This window comes from Haematobia irritans, chromosome 5 (assembly GCF_050003625.1).
Source record: "Haematobia irritans isolate KBUSLIRL chromosome 5, ASM5000362v1, whole genome shotgun sequence".
NCBI classification, from domain to species: Eukaryota; Metazoa; Arthropoda; class Insecta; order Diptera; family Muscidae; genus Haematobia; species Haematobia irritans.
In genome coordinates this window covers 43,607,067-43,630,889 of record NC_134401.1, presented here as the reverse complement: position 1 = coordinate 43,630,889, position 23,823 = coordinate 43,607,067, and the positions used below count along the sequence as shown (strand labels likewise).

Here is a 23,823-nt window from a genome sequence, read left to right as displayed (position 1 = left end):
TTGATGGAAGGGTTGATTTTTTTCTGTTTGCGGCAGACTATTCGAGCTTTTGATTTCAAAGACAAATTTCAACTCTTCAGTCATCGGACGCATTATACGCATTGAACGCTTGGTATGTAATTCTACCTTTATTTGCTAATAGTCTTTTACAAATTTGGCAAAACAGACAAGTTCATGCGAGAAGAAAATCTCGATTTTGTAAAAGCCATAGTCAAAAACACGATTTTATTGAATGCCGAAAAAAGCATGCGATTCCATATTACACCTCCACACGAACAATTTCTAAATAAGAAGTTATCGATCTCATACTAAAATAATGTGAACCATTAAAATCACGGTCGAAACTTGAGACAAAAATAATCTACCAAAATTTGCAGAAAATCTTACCAAAAAATATTATTTTGCAAAAAATTTTTTCTTCAGAAAGTTTTGTCAAAATTTTATTTCTAAAGAAAATGTTGTCAAAATTTTATTTCTATAGAAAATTTTGTCAAAATTGTATCTCTATAGAAAATTTTGTCAAAATTTTATCTCTATAGAAAATTTTGTCCAAATTTTGTCTCTATAGAAAATTTTGTCAAAATTTTATCTCTATAGAAAATTTTGTCAAAATTTTATTTTGGAAGAAAATTTTGTCAAAATTTTATTTTTCCAGAAAATTATATCAAAATTTTATCTCTATAGAACATTTTGTCAAAATTTTATCTCTATAGAAAATTTTGTCAAAATTTTATCTCTATAAAAAATTTTGTCAAAATTTTATCTCTATAGAAAATTTTGTCAAAATTTTATCTCTATAGAAAATGTTGTCAAAATTTTATATCTATAGAAAATTTTGTCAAAATTGTATTTCGGTAGAAAATTTTGTCAAAATTTTATTTCGGTAGAAAATGTTGTCAAAATTTTATCTCTATAGAAAATTTTGTCAACATTTTATCTCTATAGAAAATTTTGTCAAAATTTTATTTTTGTAGAAAATTTTGTCAAAATTTTATTTTTATAGAAAATTTTGTCAAAATTTTATTTCTATAGAAAATTTTGTCAAAATTTTCTATAGAGATAAAATTTTGACAAAATTTTCTATAGCGATAAAATTTGGACAAAATTTTCTATAGAGATAAAATTTTGACAAAATTTTCTATAGAGATAAAATTTTGACAAAATTTTCTATAGAGATAAAATTTTGACAAAATTTTCTATAGAGATAAAATTTTGACAAAATTTTCTATAGAGATAAAATTTTGACAAAATTTTCTATAGAGATAAAATTTTGACATAATTTTCTATAAAGGTAAAATTTTGACAACATTTTCTGGCAAAATAAAATTTTGAAAATAATCTACCAAAATTTGCAGAAAATCTTACCAAAAAATATTATTTTGCAAAAAATTTTTTCTTCAGAAAGTTTTGTCAAAATTTTTTTTATAAAGAAAATGTTGTCAAAATTTTATTTCTATAGAAAATTTTGTCAAAATTGTATCTCTATAGAAAATTTTGTCAACATTTTATCTCTATAGAAAATTTTGTCCAAATTTTATCTCTATAGAAAATTTTGTCAAAATTTTATCTCTATAGAAAATTTTGTCAAAATTTTATTTCTATAGAAAATTTTCTCTATAGAAAATTTTGTCAAAATTTTATCTCTATAGAAAATTTTGTCCAAATTTTATCTCTATAGAAAATTTTGTCCAAATTTTATCTCTATAGAAAATTTTGTCAAAATTTTATTTTGGCAGAAAATTTTGTCAAAATTTTATTTTGCCAGAAAATTATATCAAAATTTTACCTCTATAGAAAATTTTGTCAAAATTTTATCTCTATAGAAAATTTTGTCAAAATTTTATCTCTATAAAAAATTTTGTCAAAATTTTATCTCTATAGAAAATTTTGTCAAAATTTTATCTCTATAGAAAATGTCAAAATTTTATCTCTATAGAAAATTTTGTCAAAATTGTATTTCGGTAGAAAATTTTGTCAAAATTTTATTTCGGTAGAAATTGTTGTCAAAATTTTATCTCTATAGAAAATTTTGTCAACATTTTATCTCTATAGAAAATTTTGTCAAAATTTTATTTTTGTAGAAAATTTTGTCAAAATTTTATTTTTATAGAAAATATTGTCAAAATTTTATTTCTATAGAAAATTTTGTCAAAATTTTCTATAGAGATAAAATTTTGACAAAATTTTCTATAGCGATAAAATTTGGACAAAATTTTCTATAGAGATAAAATTTTGACAAAATTTTCTATAGAGATAAAATTTTGACAAAATTTTCTATAGAGATAAAATTTTGACAAAATTTTCTATAGAGATAAAATTTGACAAAATTTTCTATAGAGGTAAAATTTTGACAACATTTTCTGGCAAAATAAAATTTTGAAAAAATTCTCTACCGAAATAAAATTTTGACAAAATTTTCTATAGAGATAAGAATTTGACAAAATTTTCCATAGTCATAAAATTTGGACAAAATTTTCTATAGATATAAAATTTTGACAAAATTTTCTATTGAGATAAAATTTTGACAAAATTTTGTATAGAAATAAAAATTTGACAACATTTTCTTTAGAAATAAAATTTTATTTTATCTCTATAGAAAATTTTATCAAAATTTTATCTCTATAGAAAATTTTGTCAAAATTTTATCTCTATAGAAAATTTTGTCCAAATTTTATCTCTATAGAAAATTTTGTCAAAATTTTATTTCTATAGAAAATTTTGTCAAAATTTTATTTCGGTAGAAAATTTTGTCAAAATTTTATCTCTATAGAAAATTTTGTCAAAATTTTATCTCTATAGAAAATTTTGTCAAAATTTTATCTCTATAGAAAATTTTGTCCAAATTTTATCTCTATAGAAAATTTTGTCAAAATTTTATCTCTATAGAAAATTTTGTCAAAATTTTATCTCTATAGAAAATTTTGTCAAAATTTTATTTCTATAGAAAATTTTCTCTATAGAAAATTTTGTCAAAATTTTATCTCTATAGAAAATTTTGTCCAAATTTTATCTCTATAGAAAATTTTGTCAAAATTTTATATCTATAGAAAATCTTGTCAAAATTTTATTTCTATAGAATATTTTGTCAAACTTTTATTTCTGTTGAAAATTTTGTCAAACTTTTATTTTTTATTTTTTTTATAGAAAAAATATATAGAAAATTAATTGGATCAATTGAATCAGAAAAAAATTGTATAGAAAATTCATCAATAGAAAATTTGTATTCTCTCTCGCTATATATTCTTGTATGATTTCAAAAATTTTAAAATCTCAAAATGCGCCTCACTTACCTTGATTTCATCACTGGGTAATTCTTTTTTGATTCTTACTGCAGTTGGTGTGGCATTGGCCTGAGTTGCAGTTGCAGAGGTATTCATAGTAGTCGTGGGCGAATTATTAGCACTGGTATTTAACGAAGACATTTTCGTAGACATTTTTGTAATTTTAATTAAGGAATTTTAATAAATTCCTGCCTTCCTATATGGGTATGTGTTTGTATCAATATATAAAACTGCACACACACTCATAAACAACCTCCACAATGCAATGATGTTGTGTTACTTTGTAACACTGTGTTTTGTTTTATGAGATTGAAGGGTGTTGCCGCACCACCCAATAGTCGTTTTGTATATCGCTGTCTCACCTAAAATAAATCTCACTTTTATTTTACTTTACAGTTTGTTGTTGTTCTTCTTGTCGTACAAAAAAACTGAAATGAAATAAACCAAAAATATTAATATGAGAAAAAGCTTAAAGGGAAATGTATGAATTAACATAGCATAGAAATTCTTATGCAGTCGTCAGAATGTATGCTAGAGATGTTACACAAAGGGGGCAATATGGTGATGTTGATTTTATTTATAAACAAAGAATACAAGAGATCAATCACAAGAGTCACAAGTTCTTAACAAAACGAATCCCTCTATTTGACCATATTCACAAACACACACGCACACACACATACCCAAGTTATAAGAATGGTACTATCGTTCATTCTATTTAGAGATTGTTGTGAGGGTAGATGAGGAGATGTTGTAAAAAAGAAGTCACGAGATTAGTCAAATGCATCGAATCATCAAAGAATCTATATGTCTGCCAGTAAATGCGACAAAGTAGCGACTATTAGATTTTGTAACTGTGTAAATAATTTAAGAGATGTGACGTTGAACACATAAAAACACTGCAATTTTTAAGAGAGCGAGAGGCGAAGAAGAAGATATTGATTGCAACACTGATGGATTGAGAAAGAGAAAATTAGAAAGAGAGAGAAAACGAGAACTAATGTTTTCTTCTAATTAGTTAATTAAATTTCACTTTTCATTAAATTTGATTTCTTGCATTCTTCCTCATTTAGAATATGTCTACATATAGAATACACTCAGGAAAATAATAAAGTTAAGCTATCACTCACACAATTCGATAAATTTTCACAACAATGGATTTAGTAACAAAAGTATATTTGACTATTTTCTACTGAAATAAAATTTTGACAAAATTTCCCATAGAAATAAAATTTTGACAAAGTTTTCTATAGAAATAAAATTTTGACAATTTTTTTTTTATAGAAATAAAATTTTGACAAATTTTTTTATAGAAATAAAATTTTGACAAATTTTTCTATAGAAATAAAATTTTGACAAAATTTTCTATAGAAATAAAATGTTGACAAAATTTTCTATAGAAATAACAATTTGACAAAATTTTCTATAGAAATAAAATTTTGACAAAATTTTTTATAGAAATAAAATTTTGACAAAATTTTCTATAGAAGTGAAATTTTGACAAAATTTTCTATAGAAGTGAAATTTTGACAAAATTTTCTATAGAAATGAAATTTTGACAAAATTTTCTACTGAAATAAAATTTTGACAAAATTTTCCATAGAAATAAAATTTTGACAAAATTTTCCATAGAAATAAAATTTTGACAACACTTTCTCTAGAAATAAAATTTTTACAAAATTTTCTTTAGAAATAAAATTTTGACAAAATTTTCTATAAAAATAAAATTGTGACCAACTTTTCAATAGAAATAAAATGTTGATAATATTTTCCATAGAAATAAAATTTTGACAAATTTTTCTATAGAAATAGAAATAAAATTCTAGCGAAATGTTTCATATAAATAAAATTTTGATTTTTTTAAGTTTGATAGAATATTATTGGCACGAGTGGGAACGGTGTTTGTGTCTCCGTTAGATAAAATCGGAATTTATCATGACGGATATAGATTTTGGTGGCCATTGTGCGGTAGAAATGAGAGAGGAACCTACTTTTTTATACCACTCTTGGTTGATACGTGACGAGTCGTGTTGGAATGTCTAAATTATTCTCTGCCCAGGACTGTCTTTAGTAGATTTTACCGATAATGTTTGGCATTTATTTTCATTTACAGCGGCGCTTGAGTTCTGGTAGCCAATCGAGGGTGTGTATTTTCAGCTAACCTCTTTGGCAGGTAATCCTGATCATTTTGTTTGTTCCTAAACTGCTCAATTTGGATTGGCTTCTCATAGAAGACAATTGTACTAAATTTGGTACATCCGACTTCCAAAAAGTACAATTATAAAAAAATTTGGTACATTTTTGAATTTATTTGGTACATTTTTGAATTTACGAGGGACGGTGGGAACTTCTCCCATGCCAAGCCATGTTATAGCCAAATCTGAGTGAGGTGCCAGCCAGTGTGAGGTACCCTGATTGTTAAGTTCTCCAAAAACATTAGCAGGAAATATAACTGAGGGTAATTCTACGACTGGTTTTTTGGTTTCTATAAATTTTCTTTGGGCACAAAACCTTTACAAATGGCACCTTCTTTATTTATTTTTTCGTTTACAATATTTTATTTTTTCATTTACAATATCCCAAGCCCTTATTTTCGAAATTTGGTACAATTTGGGCTCAAAAAGTACATTTTTATTCCCGTTGGTACAATTTAAAAAATTGAATTGATCGCGATACCGTATCTTTTCGTCCACTTTTTGATTGCGATGCAACACTGCTAGTATGGCGGTTAGGAGCAATGGTCCGATAAAGAAAAGTTTATTCACATTTAAATGCTGGATGGCTCTAAACGACCGTCTAATAAAATTTATTAATTAAAGGCCTTCTTTAGTTTATTTTATACGTTCTATGCAATGTTACTTGTTTCTATCAATATTTGTTTTGAAAAATTCTATTTGGGTTACTGTAATTCACATGTGATCTTGATAATTTTTTTCCCCAAAATTTTGTTTATAAATTCCACTGTGTAGCGGTGAGAAATGTCTCATGCTGAGTGTGTGCAACAACAACAAATAAAACAATCTCATCTCATGAGCAAAATAGTATCATTTTTGTTTTGTTATGGCAGACAGGGTCGTTCTTCATTCGATTGCTTGCTTGCGTGAGTTTGAGTAAACGTGTGTGTGTGTGTGTGGGTATGGATATTCCTTTAGAGTTAACTTTAGCCAGATACGCGAGTTGTAATTTAATACTTTTTCAAAAAGAATTATCTTAGCATATCAAATAACCGTTGGGATAAAATTGGAACCTTAGCCCTTGGAATTAATTTTCTTCGTCTTTGTTATATGATATGAATGAATTTTTTGTTGTTATATTTGTCATTGTTGTTTTGTTTTCATTATTTATTTATTGTGCATTTTTTTAGAATTCTCTTTTTATTTCTTGGAATGAGATAAAATTAAGTAATATTATTTTTCGAAAAGTTTTGAAATTTCGTTTATGAATGTAGTTTCATCTTTCCTGTTTTTAATATTTATTACACACCTTTGATGTATTTTGTTTTTCTTTTTTCACTCTAGAATTATGCTCTTTCTTTTAGCAGCGAAAAAGTATATTTCATTTGTATTTAAAAATAGAATTCTTTTCATTTTCTTTCACTTTTAGCTGAGAAATTTTTGGTCACAAAAATATACACACAAATATTTTGTTTCTCTTTTCGTAAGAAATTTTGATTAAAATTTCAATATTAATTATATTTTTAAAATGCAATTTATTAATAAAATATTAAATAAATTTTGCTTAGTTTTCACATTTCTATTGTTGTCATTTGTGTAAAGAAATTATTAAAGATACGACACTACGATTATTTTATTTATTTTTAAATGTTTATTTTTAAACTCTTTTTGCTTTTGAAATTTATCCTCAAAACGGCGGCAAGATTGATGTTACACAAAAGTATTTCGAAAATTCACCTTCTTATTAAGCACTAACAACGATAACAGCGATTTTATTCCAAACAAAAATTTGTTGGTCGTTTTCACAATGCGTCTTTACGCAACAAAGTCTCGCAAACGAATGACAACGGATGGTTTCTCTACGAAAATACTCAAACGGGAGACGGACATGTCGATGTGTTGTTTTGTTTTTGTTGTTCGCTCTTTGGTCATATGTTCGTTGATTGCTCATTCGTTCGACTGTTGTTGTCTCGTGTTGTAGCAATGTTGGTGTCGTTTTTACACTCGTGTCTCCCATTTCCATTTGTTTGTGTGGATAATGTTTTGGTCTACAGTAGGCAAAGAGTGGGGTATTAAAGGTAAGCTACCAACGTGTATCATTGATTCGTTCATTTAATATCTTCCTTTGTCCTTCTTCTCTCTGAGATAATTTTCTTCTATAAATTAGAAATTAATATGATAAAAAATCTATCATTTTGGGTTCAAATTTCTTTAGCGTTTGTAGCAGCACAAAGTGCAACGCTACACTCACGCAATGAGTTTTCGTGTGCCCTTGTGTGTTAATATAGAGTCCTATAGCATTTAAAAATTCAAACTGCATTTTCAAATGACTGTTAAAGTTTATTTTTATTAAACGATTATTTTATTATTATTCCCATGTTCATAGAAGTTAAGCAAATTTTATACTTACACTCAGAGAAAATGTTTATTTTCGGTAAAATGAATTATTAAATAAAAGTAACCGTGAAAAATAGCATATTTAGCACAATAATGCAAACTTGATACTGGCCTTTACGGTACGGCCAGACTGGGAACATGTTTGATAGAAATTAAAAAAGAAGATAAACCATCAAACATTTGTACCTCATTTCTGATAATATATATAATATCACGATACGAATATTGTCTAAAAACCCAAAACGAAAATACCCATACAGAAAAGTTTGACATTCATTTTGTCAAATATTTGTAACCATACCCTTAGTTTGAGAATAACTTGGATTTTTTTACCAATGCTTTTGAACACTGAAAAAAAGCATACTCGGTTCCAAAGATTTTGTCTTTACTTTAAAAAATTTGGTATTGATTCCGAGCCAAAGAAGCGGAGAATACAAGTAAGGATACTTTTAAGACACAATTCTCTTTTAAATTTAGGTTTTGTGTACTTGCTTCTAGGAAGCACATTTTAATTTTTCGCTTTCTCAGCTTTTTTTCTTCATATGCTATCAAAGTCCTTTAAAAATGAGTTAACGGCAACTTTATTTTCCAAATTAGGACTCGACTTCCAGTAGAAATTATGCTATGTTTCAAGTAAAAAACTTCTTTAAAATAAAGTTTTGAAAAACATGTCCTATATTTGAACGATTTTTTGCTTTGTAGTCAAGATGCAAAAAGACAACAAATTTAAAGACAATTTCATTAAATTTAAAGAATTTTTCTGAATTATTAAAGTCAAGTTGACCTTAGCCTATAAATTTTTTCTTTCATGTTAAGATACCCATTTTTAAGTCAAATCACCTAATTATAAGGACAATACGACTTCATGGAAAAGTTTATCGACTTTTGGACAAGGAAAATAACTTTATTTTAGAGAAATGCGTCTTCTATGCTAAGCAAAATTTGTATTCGTATTTTAAAGACATGAAATCTTTGACCTCACGACAATATTTTTTTCAGTGAATGCTTTCTAGTAATCCCTATATTAACTTGTTTGTTTCAACAAAATTAAAACCTATTTTTAAACAAGTTTAAGAATTAGCAAAAAAAAAAAGCTGCAACTGGTGAGAAACCATTTCAAATTGAGCAATTAGTAAAAAACAAAATGATCGGGTATACTTGCAATGTAGGTCATTTAAAAATTTACACTTTCGATTGGAAGTCGAATATGTTAGAACTCAAACGCCGTTGATGCTAATGGTCGCTCCCCACTTATATTCATTGACCGTGGGGTCACTCTAAATATCGAATATTATCGGGTAAATGGCCTATAGTATTGACCTGGACAGACAAATATTTCGACCGCATAACAATAGGAATCAGCACCATCGTACTCAGCACGCGTCAACCAAGAATGACATCTCATGACGGCCGTAAGTTTGGCCAGTCCGAATCTTATGTATCCTCCATCATGGATTGCGTAGAAACTTCTACTAAAGACTGTCATCCACCATCGAATTACTTGGGTTGTGGTATTACTTGGCGATGACCTTGTCATATTAAAACTTCCTAACACCGTCTTCGAAATTATAAGTTAGTCCATCCATAGACAAAAAACAAGCCGATTAAATACGTATATAATTCAGTTCTTGATCGGTAGCTATAGGGGAGTTCATAAATAATTACGATCCGATATGAACTGTTGCCTGGTAATTAAAGAGCCAGAAGTGAAATATGGGGGTCGCTGTATACAATTATGAACTGATATGGACCAATTTTTGTGTGATTTGGAATCGGTTTATCTGGGGCTATATATAACTATGGACCGATTATGCTCCCCCAAAGGGGAGCAATGCCAAATCTTAACAAAATTTTCTATAGTAATAAAATGTTGAGAAAATTTTCTATAGAAATAAATATTTGAAAAATTTTTCTATAGAAATAAAATTTCGAGAAAATTTTCTATAAAATAAAACTTTGACAAAATTTTCTATGGAAATAAAATTTTGAGAAAATCTTCAATAGAAATAAAATTTTGAGAAAATTTTCTATAAAATAAAATTTTGACAAAATTTTCTATAGACATAAAATTTTGAGAAAATTTTCTATTGAAATAAAATTTTGCGAAAATTTACTATAGAAATAAAATTTTGACAAAATTTTTTTATAGAAATCAAATTTTGAGAAAATTTTCTATAGAAATAAAATTTTGACAAAATTTTCTATAGAAATAAAATTTTGACAAAATTTTCTGTAGAAATAAAATGTTGACAAAATTTTCTATTGAAATAAAACGTTGACAAAATTTTCTATAGAAATCAAATTTTGCAAAATAAAATTTCTTTGTTTGGTAGTTTTTTGGTACAATTTTTTTCAAATTTTGGTAGATTATTTATGGGTATGATACAAGTACACATTCGAACGAATATTTCTTTCGAATATAAGAATTTAAGGTGGGTATTAAGTTCGTGTTTAGCCGCTAAAATCGTCACCTTTTCACGAAATAAAATTTTGACAACATTTTCTATAGAAATAAAAGTTTGACAAAATTTTCTAAATAAATCAAATTTTGACAAAATTTACTATAGAAATAAAAGTTTGACAAAATTTTCTACAGAAATAAATATTTGAGAAGATTTTCTATAAAAATAAATATTTGAGAAGTTTTCTATAGAAACAAATTTTGAGAAAATATTCTATAGAAATAAAATTTTAACAAAATTTTCTATAGAAATAAAATTTTGACAAAATTTTATATAGAAATAAAATTTCGAGACAATTTTCTATAAAATAAAACTTTGACAAAAAATATATAAAAAATGTATATAAAATAAAACTTTGACCAAAGAAATGTTGATAAAATTTTCTATAGAAATAAATATTTGATAAAATTTTCTATAGAAATAAATATTTGAGAAAATTTTCTATAGAAATAAAATGTTGACAAAATTTTCTATAGAAATAAAATTTCGATAAATTTTTCTATAAAATAAAATTTTGACAAAATTTTCTATAGACATAAAATTTTGAGAAAATTTTCTATGGAAATAAAATTTTGCGAAAATTTTCTATTGAAATAAAATTTTGCGAAAATTTACTATAGAAATAAAATTTTGACAAAATTTTTTATAGAAATCAAATTTTGAGAAAATTTTCTATAGAAATAAAATTTTGACAAAATTTTCTATAGAAATAAAATTTTGCAAAATAAAATTTCTTTGTTTGGTAGTTTTTTTGGTAATTTTTTTTCCAAATTTTGGTAGATTATTTATGGGTATAATACAAGTACACATTCGAACGAATATTTCTTTCGAATATAAGAATTTAAGGTGTGTATTAAGTTCGAGTTTAGCCTCTAAAATAGTCACTTTTTCGCGAAATAAAATTTTGACAACATTTTCTATAGAAATAAAAGTTTGACAAAATTTTCTAAATAAATCAAATTTTGACAAAATTTTCTATAGAAATAAATATTTGAGATTTTCTATAAAAATAAATATTTGAGAAGTTTTCTATAGAAATAAATTTTGGAAAGATATTCTATAGAAATAAAATTTTAACAAAATTTTCTATAGAAATAAAATTTTGAGAAAATTGTCTATAGAAATAATATTTTGACAAAATTTTCTATATAAATAAAATTTTGACAAAATTTTCTATAGAAATAAAATTTTGAGAAAATCTTCAATAGAAATAAAATTTTGGGAAAATTTTCTATAGAAATAAAATTTTGACAAAATTTTCTATAGAAATAAAATGTTGACAAAATTTTCTATTGAAATAAAATTTTGCGAAAATTTTCTATTGAAATAAAATTTTGCGAAAATTTACTATAGAAATAAAATTTTGACAAAATTTTTTATAGAAATAACATTTTTAGAAAATTTTCTATAGAAATAAAATTTTCTATAGAAATAAATTTTGAAAAATATTCTATAGAAATAAAATTTTGACAAAATATCTACAGAAATAAAATTTTGACAAAATATTCTAAATAAATAAAGTTTTTGACAAAGTTTTCGATATAAATAAAATTTTGACAACATATTCTACAAAAATAAAATTTTGACGAAATTTTCCATAGAAATAAAATTTTGACAAAATTTTCTATAGAAATAAAATTTTGCAAAATGACATTTTTTGTTTGTTATGCGCTTTACAGACTATCAGTTATTCCGGACGACAGTACTCGTGTCGAACATATCCCATATATTGTGCACATTATCAGTTAAGTCCGAAGGCATAATCGATACTGCTGCATGGGATCGATAACACTGCTGTTTATGGGATCGATAACACATTTACCGATTATTTAGTCATCGCCGACATGTCGTACCGATCCGACACACTGTAAGATTCTTTACAACCACCGACATTCCGTCCGGAATAACTGATAGTCTGTAAAGCGCATTAGTTTTTTGATCAAATTTTCTCCAAATTTTATTGGTTCGAGTGGCAACCGTGGGTATGATACAAGTTCACATTCGAACCGAATATTTGTTTCGAATATGAGAATTTGGACGTTATTATTTTGCTTGTTATCGAATAATATTTACCCGTTACATAAAGGGTAACGGTTACTTTTTTGTCATCATATGCTTTAATGAAACAGCTGATTGCACAGATGTTTCTCAAAAAAGGTAAACAAACCCCCCTTAATAGGATAAAAATAATTCTCTAGTTACAAAATAAAGAAAAAAAACGATGTCGAAATTAACACAAAAAACACTAAGTTTAAAACAGGTATTTTATGCATTAAAAATTTTCCGTTTTGTGAGAACTTATATTGGAGTTTGTTGTTTATCTACCATCTCAATTCCAGTTTATGTTACGACAAGAAGTCCTAAAATTGTACCGTGAAATATTTCGCACCATAAAACTTGTTCCGGATGCCAATAGCCAGAATGAATTAAAAATGTGGGCCAGAAATGATTTTCGAGCCAATAGAGAACAAAGCGATGAAATGGCCATAAAAATGCTGATTCAATATGGTAGACGAAGTCTAACCGAATTACAAACAAGTTTGAGTCTAAGTGGAGTAGCTCCAGATGAACAAAAACAAAAGAAATAAATCATGCCATGATATAAATAAAATATTTTTATCCAATTATAAATAGTTCCTTTAACTTTATTTGCAACAACATTTTATTTAAGTTGCGTCAAATATTAAAACGATTTTGCAATTTCATAAACTCATCTACTAAAGCGTAAATGGTGTATTATACATAATTGTTATTATTATTATTCTTATTATTGCTATTCCATAGAAGATTCGTGATTTTTGTTCATAAATAAGAAGAAAGTGTAGACCAAAGAATAACTAACTTAAAATAAATATCTTATCAGACTTAGCCACAGCACTTTAGTTACCGCTAAGACAAATAATAGAGAGCCTATGGCTGTTGCTATCAAGGATATGAAATCCCTTTTAGCCTTTTCAGCTATGCGATTGACTAAAAAATTATTCACAATTGTATTGGCTATATGATTTCCATCGAAGCCAAAGCACGGTATAGCATTTATGATAGCTAGACCTAAACTGAAAACAATGTTGTATTTCAGGAACAATTGGTAGGCATCGCACCATTTGGGACTGAAGTATGTGTGCTTTGGTACAAATGGTGAAATACGAACGCTACGTGTTACATCCAATGGATGACCCATATATATAACATTTGCTAATGTTTTCCCCTGTTGTTGTTCATTGGGTGGCGCTTCGCGTTTGAATATCATAATCGTTGTGGTATTTTTCAATAGAGGTCTCAAACAAAATCCTCGATCACAAACCCCAGCAGGAGTACAATAACCATAGGAGTCGTCCATTGTTCTTCGAACATCTAGGCATACATGTTGAGGTATTTCCACTGGAGCATCATTGCTAAAATCATCGATGTATTCGAAACAACAAAGTTTTGTATTTTTATCATCACAACATTGCAGAGTACCATCTGAGCTATGATGGGATATCTCTATGCTTTCATCGTTTAAGCGTATAAAATCCGAGGATACACAAAATCCTGGTTTTGAGCGTAGAGCTTTCAATAAACAATTGTACCAAGTGTCTTCGTTGAATACATCGCAATCATTAATTTGTGTTATGACATTGCCTTCCATTAGTCCTCGTTCCGCAATCTTTGCCCGTAGCGGAGATTGTGATGTGACTTGGGTTACTATCACATTTTTGTTGAGTGTATACAGAGGTGCAGCCATAAAACCCAAAGTGGAAAGAAGCAGATAACATAGGCCAGCAAAGACAAAGTTATGCCATATACCAGCACAAAGTATGCGTAACTTTTTAAGCCACTTAAGGGCATTCAAATGGTCCGTTGAAATTTCGGTATATGCTACTGGTAAGCAGAAATAAATCTGAAAAAATACTACCCGATAAATAGCAATCCTAAAGATAAATGAAATAAAATAAACTTACATGAAAACCAAATCCTGTTACAGGTACATCTTCAATAACCGCTGCCAAAGCATGACCCAATTCATGAACTCCGGTGGATATCAACAATGTGGCCACATAATAACCAATTTCTTCTAAAGGTAAATTCACACCGGGCAATAGTATTTCAACATTTAACGATTGTCCACGACCTTCTGAACCAGTCGAACCCCCACCTAAGCTTGCTGCACCATCGTGCTGTTGTGACCCACTAAATATAGTAATGAACAATAAAATAATTCCAATGGGAACCAGTGACAGGGCAATCAAAACACCAATGGTAAACGATTTTGTGCACCAACTTCGACAACATGAACCTCCACTATTTCCCAGACGTAATATCCATCGGTTGAAAGCCACCGTATGCCATTTAATGCACAAGAAATTAATTGAGAGCCCACTATTCGTTAGAAAACTCTGATAGGGGTAGTGCATGCAGCTCTAAAATGTAATTTGATTGTTAAACAGGAAATGATAAATTACAAATTATTATCACACAATACCTTGAAAAAACGATCGAAGAAAAACAAAACACCATATATGGCAATCAACACCCCAAAGAATAAAATCGGATCCATGATTTCATATCTTCATCAGTTATCAAGCTATAAACTTAAATGATTTTCTTTATAAATTGAACATGTTTCTTGGTAAAAACTATTAGTTGTGCGTGTAGTGGGTTGTTTTTGCACGAACAAACGTATATATTTATTTGTCGTTTGTGGAAAAATTCTCCTTATCACAAAACATATGTTTTTGTTTATGTTTAAAACGACTACCGACTACCATTGCACTTCTGTGTTGCCAACTCTCATTTCGCAGACGAATTAATAATAGGCATGTTTTTGTTTTGAAAAAATACCAAATTAACAGCCAATTTCTCATATCCGAAACGAACGCTTTCGTTCGACTGAAATGCCGAAAACAACTGATTTTCCTTTATAAATTCAGCTGTTTTGGGCATTCTAGTCGAACGAAAGCTTTCGTTTCGGATATGAGAAATTGGCTGTAAAAGTAATTAACAGCCTGTTTCTGTATGTCGATCGAGCTCTATCGATCGACTGAAATGCCTAGAAACAGCTGATTTTTGGTTGTGAATTCAGCTGTTTGTTTCCATCTCAGTCGATCGACAGAGCTCGATCGACATACAGAAACAGGCTGTAAATGTCATTAATAACCATACTAGCAAATATTTGTTATTATTCATTCATTTCTTTCTGACGTTGTATTTAACCCATTACCGTCTTCTGTGAGGACACCTGTTTAAAGTCAAACAACTATGAGCTACCCGTTATTTTGGTAATTTTATGACAGATGTATTTCTGCCAGCATTTCAAAGTTCCATTTCATCCTCATCGCTACCACAGACTCGAAAGTGACACTGCAACAATTGCCAACTGTGATAGTATTTTGCCATCACTATTCGCATGAAAGTATTTTGCCATCACAATTGTTACAAACGTTTTTTAAATAAAAAAACGTTTGTAAGTTTATGTTTTGCTCTTGTGATATTGAATTTTTGAAAAAAAAAAAAATTGAATTAAAAGAGCCGCAGAAAAACTACGAAAAAAATCGGTATTTTCTGATATTGCTTTTTTGCAAATAGATTAGTACCCCTGCCAGCATTTCATATTTCCATTTCATCCTTATCGCTACCACAGACTCGTAAGTGACAACTGTGATGGCGGGAAGCGTATGAAAAAGTATGCAATGTACATGAAAGTATTTTGCCATCACTATTGTTACAAGAGCCAATATATTTTGTAAAACACCAAGCGCAACTAGCTTCTTATAATTTATTTAAATAAAATCGATAATAAAGTGCTGAAACATAGTTATTTCGCTTAAAATTGTAAAAAGTATATTGGTGAACATTTTTTGATTTTCCAAATGGATTAAAGTGATTGTTTTTCAGATATTTCACAGACTCACTGCCTCCATCGAGAATAAACAAACGGCTGATAGACGCTGCCACATGTAACTTGCCGCTTGTAAATCAACATCATTCTATTATTAATGAAAAATTATGATAAATGTGTTGTGATCATGGTATAAATGTTATTTTATAAGAATTTATAAATTTTTAATCAAATGAATAAACATCTAAACAATATTGTTTAGAAAAAATTGCGGTATTTTTTGTTTATTTATTTTTTGAAAATTGAAGAGAGTATAATTTCGTTTTTTGAGAAAAATTCTACAGGAGAAAAATTTCTCAACAAAATTTAAAAAAATATATAATTTTGTTGTGTTTTCTCTTTAATGACTTTTTATATAAAACTCCCTTCGTCGCAGTGTACTCGAAATCAGCTTTAATATTAGTATCATTTATGCGAAAGGGTTCAAATTTTGAAGGACAGGACCTTTACGAGCCCTTATTTTCGTACACCCCCAATAAACACAAACGTTTGAAAAATACTAAAATTCAATAATTTTTCAAACATTTTTTCAAAGGATTAGGGTAATATTCAAGTTGAGAAATTGTTGAGAAAATCGCGTTCTCAACAAAAAACAGACATTATCCTCAACAGTAAAATTCAACACAATAGCAATAATTTCTCAATTGTAATCCTCAAATTGAAATGCATCGCTACTCAATAATTTCTCAAACAGTTTTCAATGTGAGAAAAATAAAAAACTAGCATTGTTGCGAATACTTTCAAACCACAATTTGTATGAAAGTCAATCCTAGTTCTAACTGAAAGTCAATACTAAATTTCTAGGGATTTTGTAAATTTTATTATTTTTTTGTAAACAAATATAATAATCTTAAAAATAACATTAATAATATATGAAAATAATAATATTATACCAATCAAAATGTAATTATCTTATTAAACGTATTAATAAATAAAACTATGAATACAACTTTAAATATCTTAAACATTTTTACATGTATAATTCCATTTCCTCCATAATGTCGGTGTCATTAATATACTGGCAATTTGAAATAATTACTATCGAGGAACTTGCTGGCTTGTGTGTTAGAATAGATTCCAGCAAGAGTAAATCACAAAATATCAAACTGATGACGGGATGTGAATTGATGTAATGCACATTTTCATCCAGAAGTTCTTGATATAGGAATTGTTGCACTTTGTTTTAATTGGTTGCACTTTGTAAGTTTTCTGAAAACTTTTCTTTGTTGTTTCCTTCATCGGTTTTTCATCGGCCAACATCTTCCAAGAATATACCATTCAATGATTTTAGTTTTCTGCAAAACAATCGAGTTTTGTGATTTCCATTATGTTTTCATTTCACTTTTTATTTTGACTTACCAATTTGTATTTCTTCCAACTGACCACGTACTTCGTGATTTCCTCAAGAATGTTGGTGTTACAAAATTGTTGTTATTAAAATACTGGCAATTTTCAGGAACTTGATGACCAGATAATTGGAATAAATTTCCAGCAATTTCAATTCACAAAATAACAAATTAAACCGATGATGCACATTTTCACCCAGAAGTTCTTGATATAGGAATTGTTGCACTTTGTTTTAGTTGGTTGCACTTTGTAAGTTTTCTGAAAACTTTTCTTTGTTGTTTCCTTCATCGGCCAACATCTTCCAAGAATATACCATTCAATGATTTTAGTTTTCTGCAAAACAATCGAGTTTTGTGATTTCCATTATGTTTTCATTTCACTTTTTATTTTGACTTACCAATTTGTATTTCTTCCAACTGACCAGGTACTTCGTGATTTCCTCAAGAACGTTGGTATTACAAAATTGTTGTTATTAAAATACTGGCAATTTTCAGGAACTTGATGGCCAGATAATTGGAATAAATTTCCAGCAATTTCAATTCACAAAATAACAAATTAAACCGATGATGCGATATAAATTAAACTATCGATGTGATGCGAATTATCATCCAGTAGTTGTTGATATGGAAAAGCATAAATACCAAGTTTTTTTGGTTGCACTTTGATTTATGGAAACTTTCTCTTCTCGATAAGCCACTACCATTTTTCATCGGCCAGCCTCCTAATGTGTCCAAGAATCAGCATCCAAATATTTTAGTTGTCTGCAAAGAGATTTGAGTTTAGTGACTTCCTTCAAGTTTTCATTTCGTGTTTTAGTTTTACTTACCAATTATTATAAGCAATTTCAATTGATTATTAAAAAATTTCCACATTTTTGTATTTCTTCCACGAACTTTGTTGTCCAAAGTAGTATTGAAAACCATGTGGTTTTTTCGTTGCATTTCAGGGTAGTGTTTTGTCAAAGTTTTCTCCAATTATCTTCAACACATTTTCAAAGTTTTCGTCAACATTTTGCCAAATTGGTTGTAATTCGCAAACAATTTGAAGATGAATTGAAGATGAGCTTTTTCAAGTCAAGTTGAATTTATGTTGAAAATGATATTTACCCTCAAACTGAAGAGCTGTTGCATTTGAAAAACGCTCATCCTGTGTTTATTGGGCCGTTATAATATTCAAACAGCTGTTTTGATAACACTACCTGTTGTTTTTATTTTACCAAGAGTTGTTCTAATGGATTGGCAACCCTTTTAATAACAGCTGTGTGTGTAGCATTTATAAACGTTGATGCGGAATGGTTTATTAAATAAATAAAATTAATATTTGAAATTAAGCTTATAAATTAACAGAAGACTCAAAGCTATGGCATTTAGCTGCTATAGTGCAGATAAGACAAGTTTTAATAAATGTAAGTACTCTTGGTGTGGTACATTTCAGTTTCTCGTTTCACATCATTGTCAACACATTTCTTTTTGACCAAGCCGTGATTGTTTCATTCATCTCTTGCATACAGAAAATTGAACACCTTACATTCGAGTAGTTACTTATCCAGTCAGAACGAAGGAGCAAAATGGATGAACTACAAAAATTGGAACATCTATCTCTAGTGTCCAAGTTGTGCACTGAATTGGATAATCATTTGGGTATCAATGACAAAGACTTGGCAGAATTCATTATAGACCTGCAGTCAAAAAATCCAACATTTGAGACATTTCGAAAAGCTTTGATTGATAATGGAGCTGAATTTCCCGACTCTCTGATAACCAATCTTGAGAGGATTATAAAATTAATGAAGCCTACGTCGGCAGGCGGAAATTCAGACAAAGCATCATCAGGAAGTAAGGCGACAAATTCCTCCTCTAAAACAGAACAACTTGCTTTAATGTTTCCTGGCTTGGCTATGGCTAATGATAAATTCAGTAAAGCTGATGCTCCTGACTCCAGTTCTGAAAGTGAAGAAGAAGTGGATGAGAAGAAGGAGGAGAAAAAAGATATAAAGAAGAAAATCAAAGATGACGAATTGAAAGCTGTCGATGATGCTATGTTGGAGTTGGAAGCTCTGGCACCTGACTTTCCTCAGAAAAGTAGTAAACTGGAAACAAAAGATATTAAAAAGAAATCGGAAAGGAGATCGCGGACTCGATCCAGATCCCGAGAAAGACATCGCGACAGAGATCGCAAAAGAGACCGGAGCCGAGAAAAACATAGAGACTCGGAAAGTGGAAGAAGTAAAGATAAAGATCGTCATCGAGACAGAGATAGAAGGTCGAGATCAAGATCTAGAAACCGAAGTGATCGCAGGAGATCTCGGTCCAGGTCCAGGGAAAGTGGAAGAAGACGTAGACGATCAAGGTCTCGGTCTAGAGACGGTGGAAGAAGACAACGGCATTCAAGATCCAAGTCCCGTGATCGTAGCGAACGTAAACGACGTTCAAGATCTAGATCCAAGGAACGATCTAGGCAAAACAAACGATCTCGATCTCGTGAAAATAAACGTGAGAAAATGCCACCTCCAGCCCCTATGGCAGATGATCCAGAACCTGGTAAAATATATAGCGGCAAAGTAGCCAATATTGTACCATTTGGATGTTTTGTACAGCTCTTTGGTTTGAAAAAGCGTTGGGAAGGTTTGGTTCACATATCGCAATTACGGTCGGAGGGCCGTGTAACCGATGTCACAGAAGTTGTAAATAGGAATTCCACAGTTAAGGTGAAAGTTATGTCGGTGACCGGCCAAAAGGTTTCATTGTCAATGAAAGAAGTTGACCAAGAAACAGGACAAGATTTAAATCCCCTATCACATGCTCCGCCACCCGAAAATGAACTACGAGATCGTAATCCAGATAGACCTTTTGGGGGTGGTACATCACTTCTTAATCTACAGGGCGGAGCAGACAATGACGAAAGCGACTCGCGCAAAAGAGTTACACGTATCTCAAGTCCTGAACGTTGGGAAATAAAACAAATGATTAGCTCTGGTGTTTTGGACCGTAGTGAGTTGCCAGATTTCGATGAGGAGACAGGCCTAGTGCATAAGGACGAAGACGATGAAGAAGATATTGAAATAGAAATAGTTGAAGAAGAACCTCCTTTCTTGTCTGGTCATGGTCGTGCCCTGCATGATTTATCACCCGTGAGAATTGTAAAAAATCCAGATGGTTCTTTGGCCCAAGCAGCTATGATGCAGTCAGCCCTCTCCAAAGAACGTAGAGAACAGAAAATGTTGCAGAGAGAACAAGACATGGATGCTGTTCCCACGGGTCTAAGTAAAAATTGGATAGATCCCCTGCCAGAGGAAGATAGCCGAACACTGGCAGCCAATGTTAGAGGTATGGGTTCAGCTCCTATGGAAGTACCCGAATGGAAGAAACACGTGATAGGTGGTAAAAAATCCTCTTTTGGCAAGAAGACCGATATGTCCCTTGTGGAGCAAAGAAAATCATTGCCCATTTATAAACTGCGTGATGATTTGATTAAGGCTGTAACGGATAATCAAATTTTAATTGTAATCGGTGAAACGGGATCTGGAAAAACTACACAAATCACCCAATACTTGGCCGAGTGTGGTTTTACAAATCGTGGCAAAATAGGATGCACACAACCCCGGCGTGTAGCTGCAATGTCCGTGGCTAAACGTGTGGCCGAAGAATTCGGTTGTCGTTTGGGTCAAGAAGTTGGTTATACAATTCGTTTTGAGGATTGTACTAGCCCAGAGACTGTAATCAAATACATGACAGATGGTATGTTGTTGCGCGAATGTCTTATAGAAGCTGAATTGAAATCGTATTCGGTCATTATGTTGGATGAAGCTCACGAGCGCACAATCCATACCGATGTGTTATTTGGCCTACTCAAAACGGCAGTGCAAAAGCGTGCTGAACTAAAACTTATTGTAACCTCTGCCACACTGGATGCCGTCAAGTTTTCGCAATATTTCTTTGAAGCTCCCATTTTCACTATACCTGGTCGTACATTCCCCGTGGAGGTGTTATATACCAAGGAGCCAGAGACTGATTATTTGGATGCTTCTCTGATTACTGTAATGCAAATTCATTTAAGAGAGCCTCCGGGTGACATATTGCTATTTTTGACTGGTCAAGAGGAAATCGATACTGCCTGTGAGATTTTATATGAAAGAATGAAAAGTTTGGGTCCTGATGTACCGGAGTTAATTATTCTTCCGGTATATTCGGCATTGCCCTCGGAAATGCAAACGAGAATTTTTGATCCTGCTCCACCGGGAAGTCGTAAAGTTGTAATCGCCACCAACATAGCTGAAACTTCGTTGACAATTGATGGTATATTTTATGTCGTTGATCCAGGATTTGTCAAACAAAAAGTGTATAACTCGAAAACAGGAATGGATTCATTGGTTGTAACACCCATATCACAGGCAAGTAGATTCAATTTTCTTATAGGGATTGTAATGGGAATCAAAACGAATTTCTCAGATTATTTCAAATATTGAAACCAAACAATTTCGTAGCACATGTCGGAGCACTTTTAGGTATAGATCCCATATAAAATTTTCTATAGAAATAAAATGTTGGCAAAAGTTTCTATAGAAATAAAATTTTGGCAAAAGTTTCTATAGAAATAAAATTTTGACAAAATTTTCTATAGAAATACAATTTTGACAAAATTTTCTATAGAAATAAAATTTTGACAAAATTTTCTATAGAAATAAATTTTTGACAAAATTTTCTATAGAAATAAAATTTTGATAAAATTTTCTATAGAAATAAAATTTTGACAAAACTTTCTATAGAAATAAAATTTTGACAAAACTTTCTATAGAAATAAAATTTTGAAAAAAAATTTTCTATAGAAATAAAATTTTGACAAAATTTTCTATAGAAATGCAATTTTGACAAAATTTTTTATAGAGATAAAATTTTGACAAAATTTTCGATAGAACTAAAATTTTGAAAAAATTTTCTATAGAAATAAAATGTTGACATAATTTTCTATAACATAGAAATAAAATGTTGACAAAATTTTCTATAACATAGAAATAAAATTTTGACAAAATTTTCTATAGAAATAAAATTTTGACATTTTCTATTCAATTTTGACAAAAAAATGTTTGTTGTTGTTTTTAGGATTTTTGTTGTTTTACAATTTTAGTGAAATAATTAAATTACCTTTCATTTTAGGCTGCTGCTAAACAACGTGCTGGTCGCGCCGGCCGTACAGGCCCCGGCAAATGCTATCGTTTGTACACTGAGAGAGCCTATAGAGATGAAATGTTACCAACACCAGTTCCCGAAATTCAACGAACTAATTTAGCTACCACTGTATTACAGCTAAAGACAATGGGTATTAATGATTTATTGCATTTCGATTTCATGGATGCTCCACCCGTTGAATCTCTGGTCATGGCATTGGAACAATTGCATTCACTATCAGCATTGGATGATGAGGGTCTTTTGACACGTCTCGGTAGGAGAATGGCCGAATTTCCTTTAGAACCAAATCTTTCCAAAATGCTCATTATGTCGGTAGCCCTTCAGTGTTCCGACGAAATCTTGACAATTGTATCAATGTTGAGTGTTCAGAATGTATTTTATAGGCCAAAAGATAAACAGGCATTGGCCGATCAGAAAAAGGCTAAATTTAATCAAATCGAAGGTGACCATTTGACATTGCTGGCAGTGTATAATAGTTGGAAAAATAATAAATTTTCCAATGCTTGGTGTTATGAAAATTTCGTGCAAATACGTACATTAAAGCGATCACAAGATGTACGAAAACAATTGCTGGGAATTATGGATCGTCATAAATTGGATGTGGTCTCGGCCGGTAAGAATTCAGTGAGAATTCAAAAAGCTATATGTTCGGGTTTCTTTCGTAATGCTGCGAAAAAAGATCCTCAAGAAGGTTATCGAACTCTGGTCGATTCTCAGGTGGTCTATATTCATCCATCAAGTGCTCTATTCAATCGTCAGCCAGAATGGGTTATATACCATGAATTGGTACAAACAACAAAGGAATATATGAGAGAAGTGACAACAATTGATCCAAAATGGCTAGTCGAATTTGCTCCATCATTTTTCCGATTCTCTGATCCCACGAAATTGAGTAAATTCAAGAAGAATCAAAGACTCGAACCTTTGTATAATAAATACGAAGAGCCAAATGCCTGGCGTATATCGAGAGTGCGTAGACGAAGAAATTAAAGGAGTGTATCTACTTTATATGGTTACATTAAGATAATTTTAATGAGAGTTTTTTTAAATAAAATTTAGATTATTGTAACTCTTTTATGGGTGAGTTATCACAAA

The 23,823-nt window shown here is 29.9% G+C and overlaps 4 protein-coding genes and 1 long non-coding RNA gene across 6 annotated transcripts in view; 2 read left to right on the top strand and 3 right to left on the bottom strand.

The window, feature by feature from the left end:
• The window catches only part of Sobp (Sine oculis-binding protein), a 65,929-nt gene extending 58,652 nt beyond the window's left edge, over window positions 1-7,277 (bottom strand). The window contains exons 1-2 of one of the 2 annotated variants that reach the window (XM_075310022.1): window positions 7,193-7,277; window positions 3,291-3,709 (exon numbers count right to left, since the gene is read on the bottom strand). In XM_075310022.1, the coding sequence (XP_075166137.1) occupies window positions 3,291-3,434 (144 nt within the window). In that variant the 5' untranslated portion in view covers window positions 3,435-3,709; window positions 7,193-7,277. Of the gene's footprint in view, window positions 1-3,290; window positions 3,710-6,764; window positions 6,979-7,192 lie in introns of those variants that run through there. The other variant, XM_075310021.1, reaches the window with a different exon arrangement.
• Window positions 7,278-12,416: 5,139 nt separating this feature from the next.
• Window positions 12,417-12,945, top strand: LOC142238387 (LYR motif-containing protein 2). Its single transcript, XM_075310020.1, has 2 exons — window positions 12,417-12,574; window positions 12,654-12,945. The coding sequence occupies exons 1-2, from the start codon at window positions 12,536-12,538 to the stop codon at window positions 12,900-12,902; spliced, it is 288 nt and encodes a 95-aa protein (XP_075166135.1). The 5' UTR covers window positions 12,417-12,535; the 3' UTR covers window positions 12,903-12,945.
• S2P (membrane-bound transcription factor site-2 protease) lies at window positions 12,928-15,014 on the bottom strand. Its single transcript, XM_075310019.1, has 3 exons — window positions 14,780-15,014; window positions 14,259-14,717; window positions 12,928-14,197 (listed from the first exon to the last, which is right to left on the bottom strand). The coding sequence occupies exons 1-3, from the start codon at window positions 14,852-14,854 to the stop codon at window positions 13,157-13,159; spliced, it is 1,575 nt and encodes a 524-aa protein (XP_075166134.1). The 5' UTR covers window positions 14,855-15,014; the 3' UTR covers window positions 12,928-13,156.
• Window positions 15,015-16,992: 1,978 nt separating this feature from the next.
• On the bottom strand, window positions 16,993-18,703 carry LOC142238385 (uncharacterized). The gene is made up of 4 exons (XR_012722715.1): window positions 18,369-18,703; window positions 17,940-18,303; window positions 17,555-17,875; window positions 16,993-17,490 (listed from the first exon to the last, which is right to left on the bottom strand). It is a non-coding gene; the product is annotated as an uncharacterized LOC142238385 (long non-coding RNA).
• A 93-nt stretch (window positions 18,704-18,796) lies between these two features.
• pea (ATP-dependent RNA helicase pea) lies at window positions 18,797-23,823 on the top strand. Its single transcript, XM_075310017.1, has 3 exons — window positions 18,797-18,947; window positions 19,053-21,932; window positions 22,696-23,823. The coding sequence occupies exons 2-3, from the start codon at window positions 19,110-19,112 to the stop codon at window positions 23,716-23,718; spliced, it is 3,846 nt and encodes a 1,281-aa protein (XP_075166132.1). The 5' UTR covers window positions 18,797-18,947; window positions 19,053-19,109; the 3' UTR covers window positions 23,719-23,823.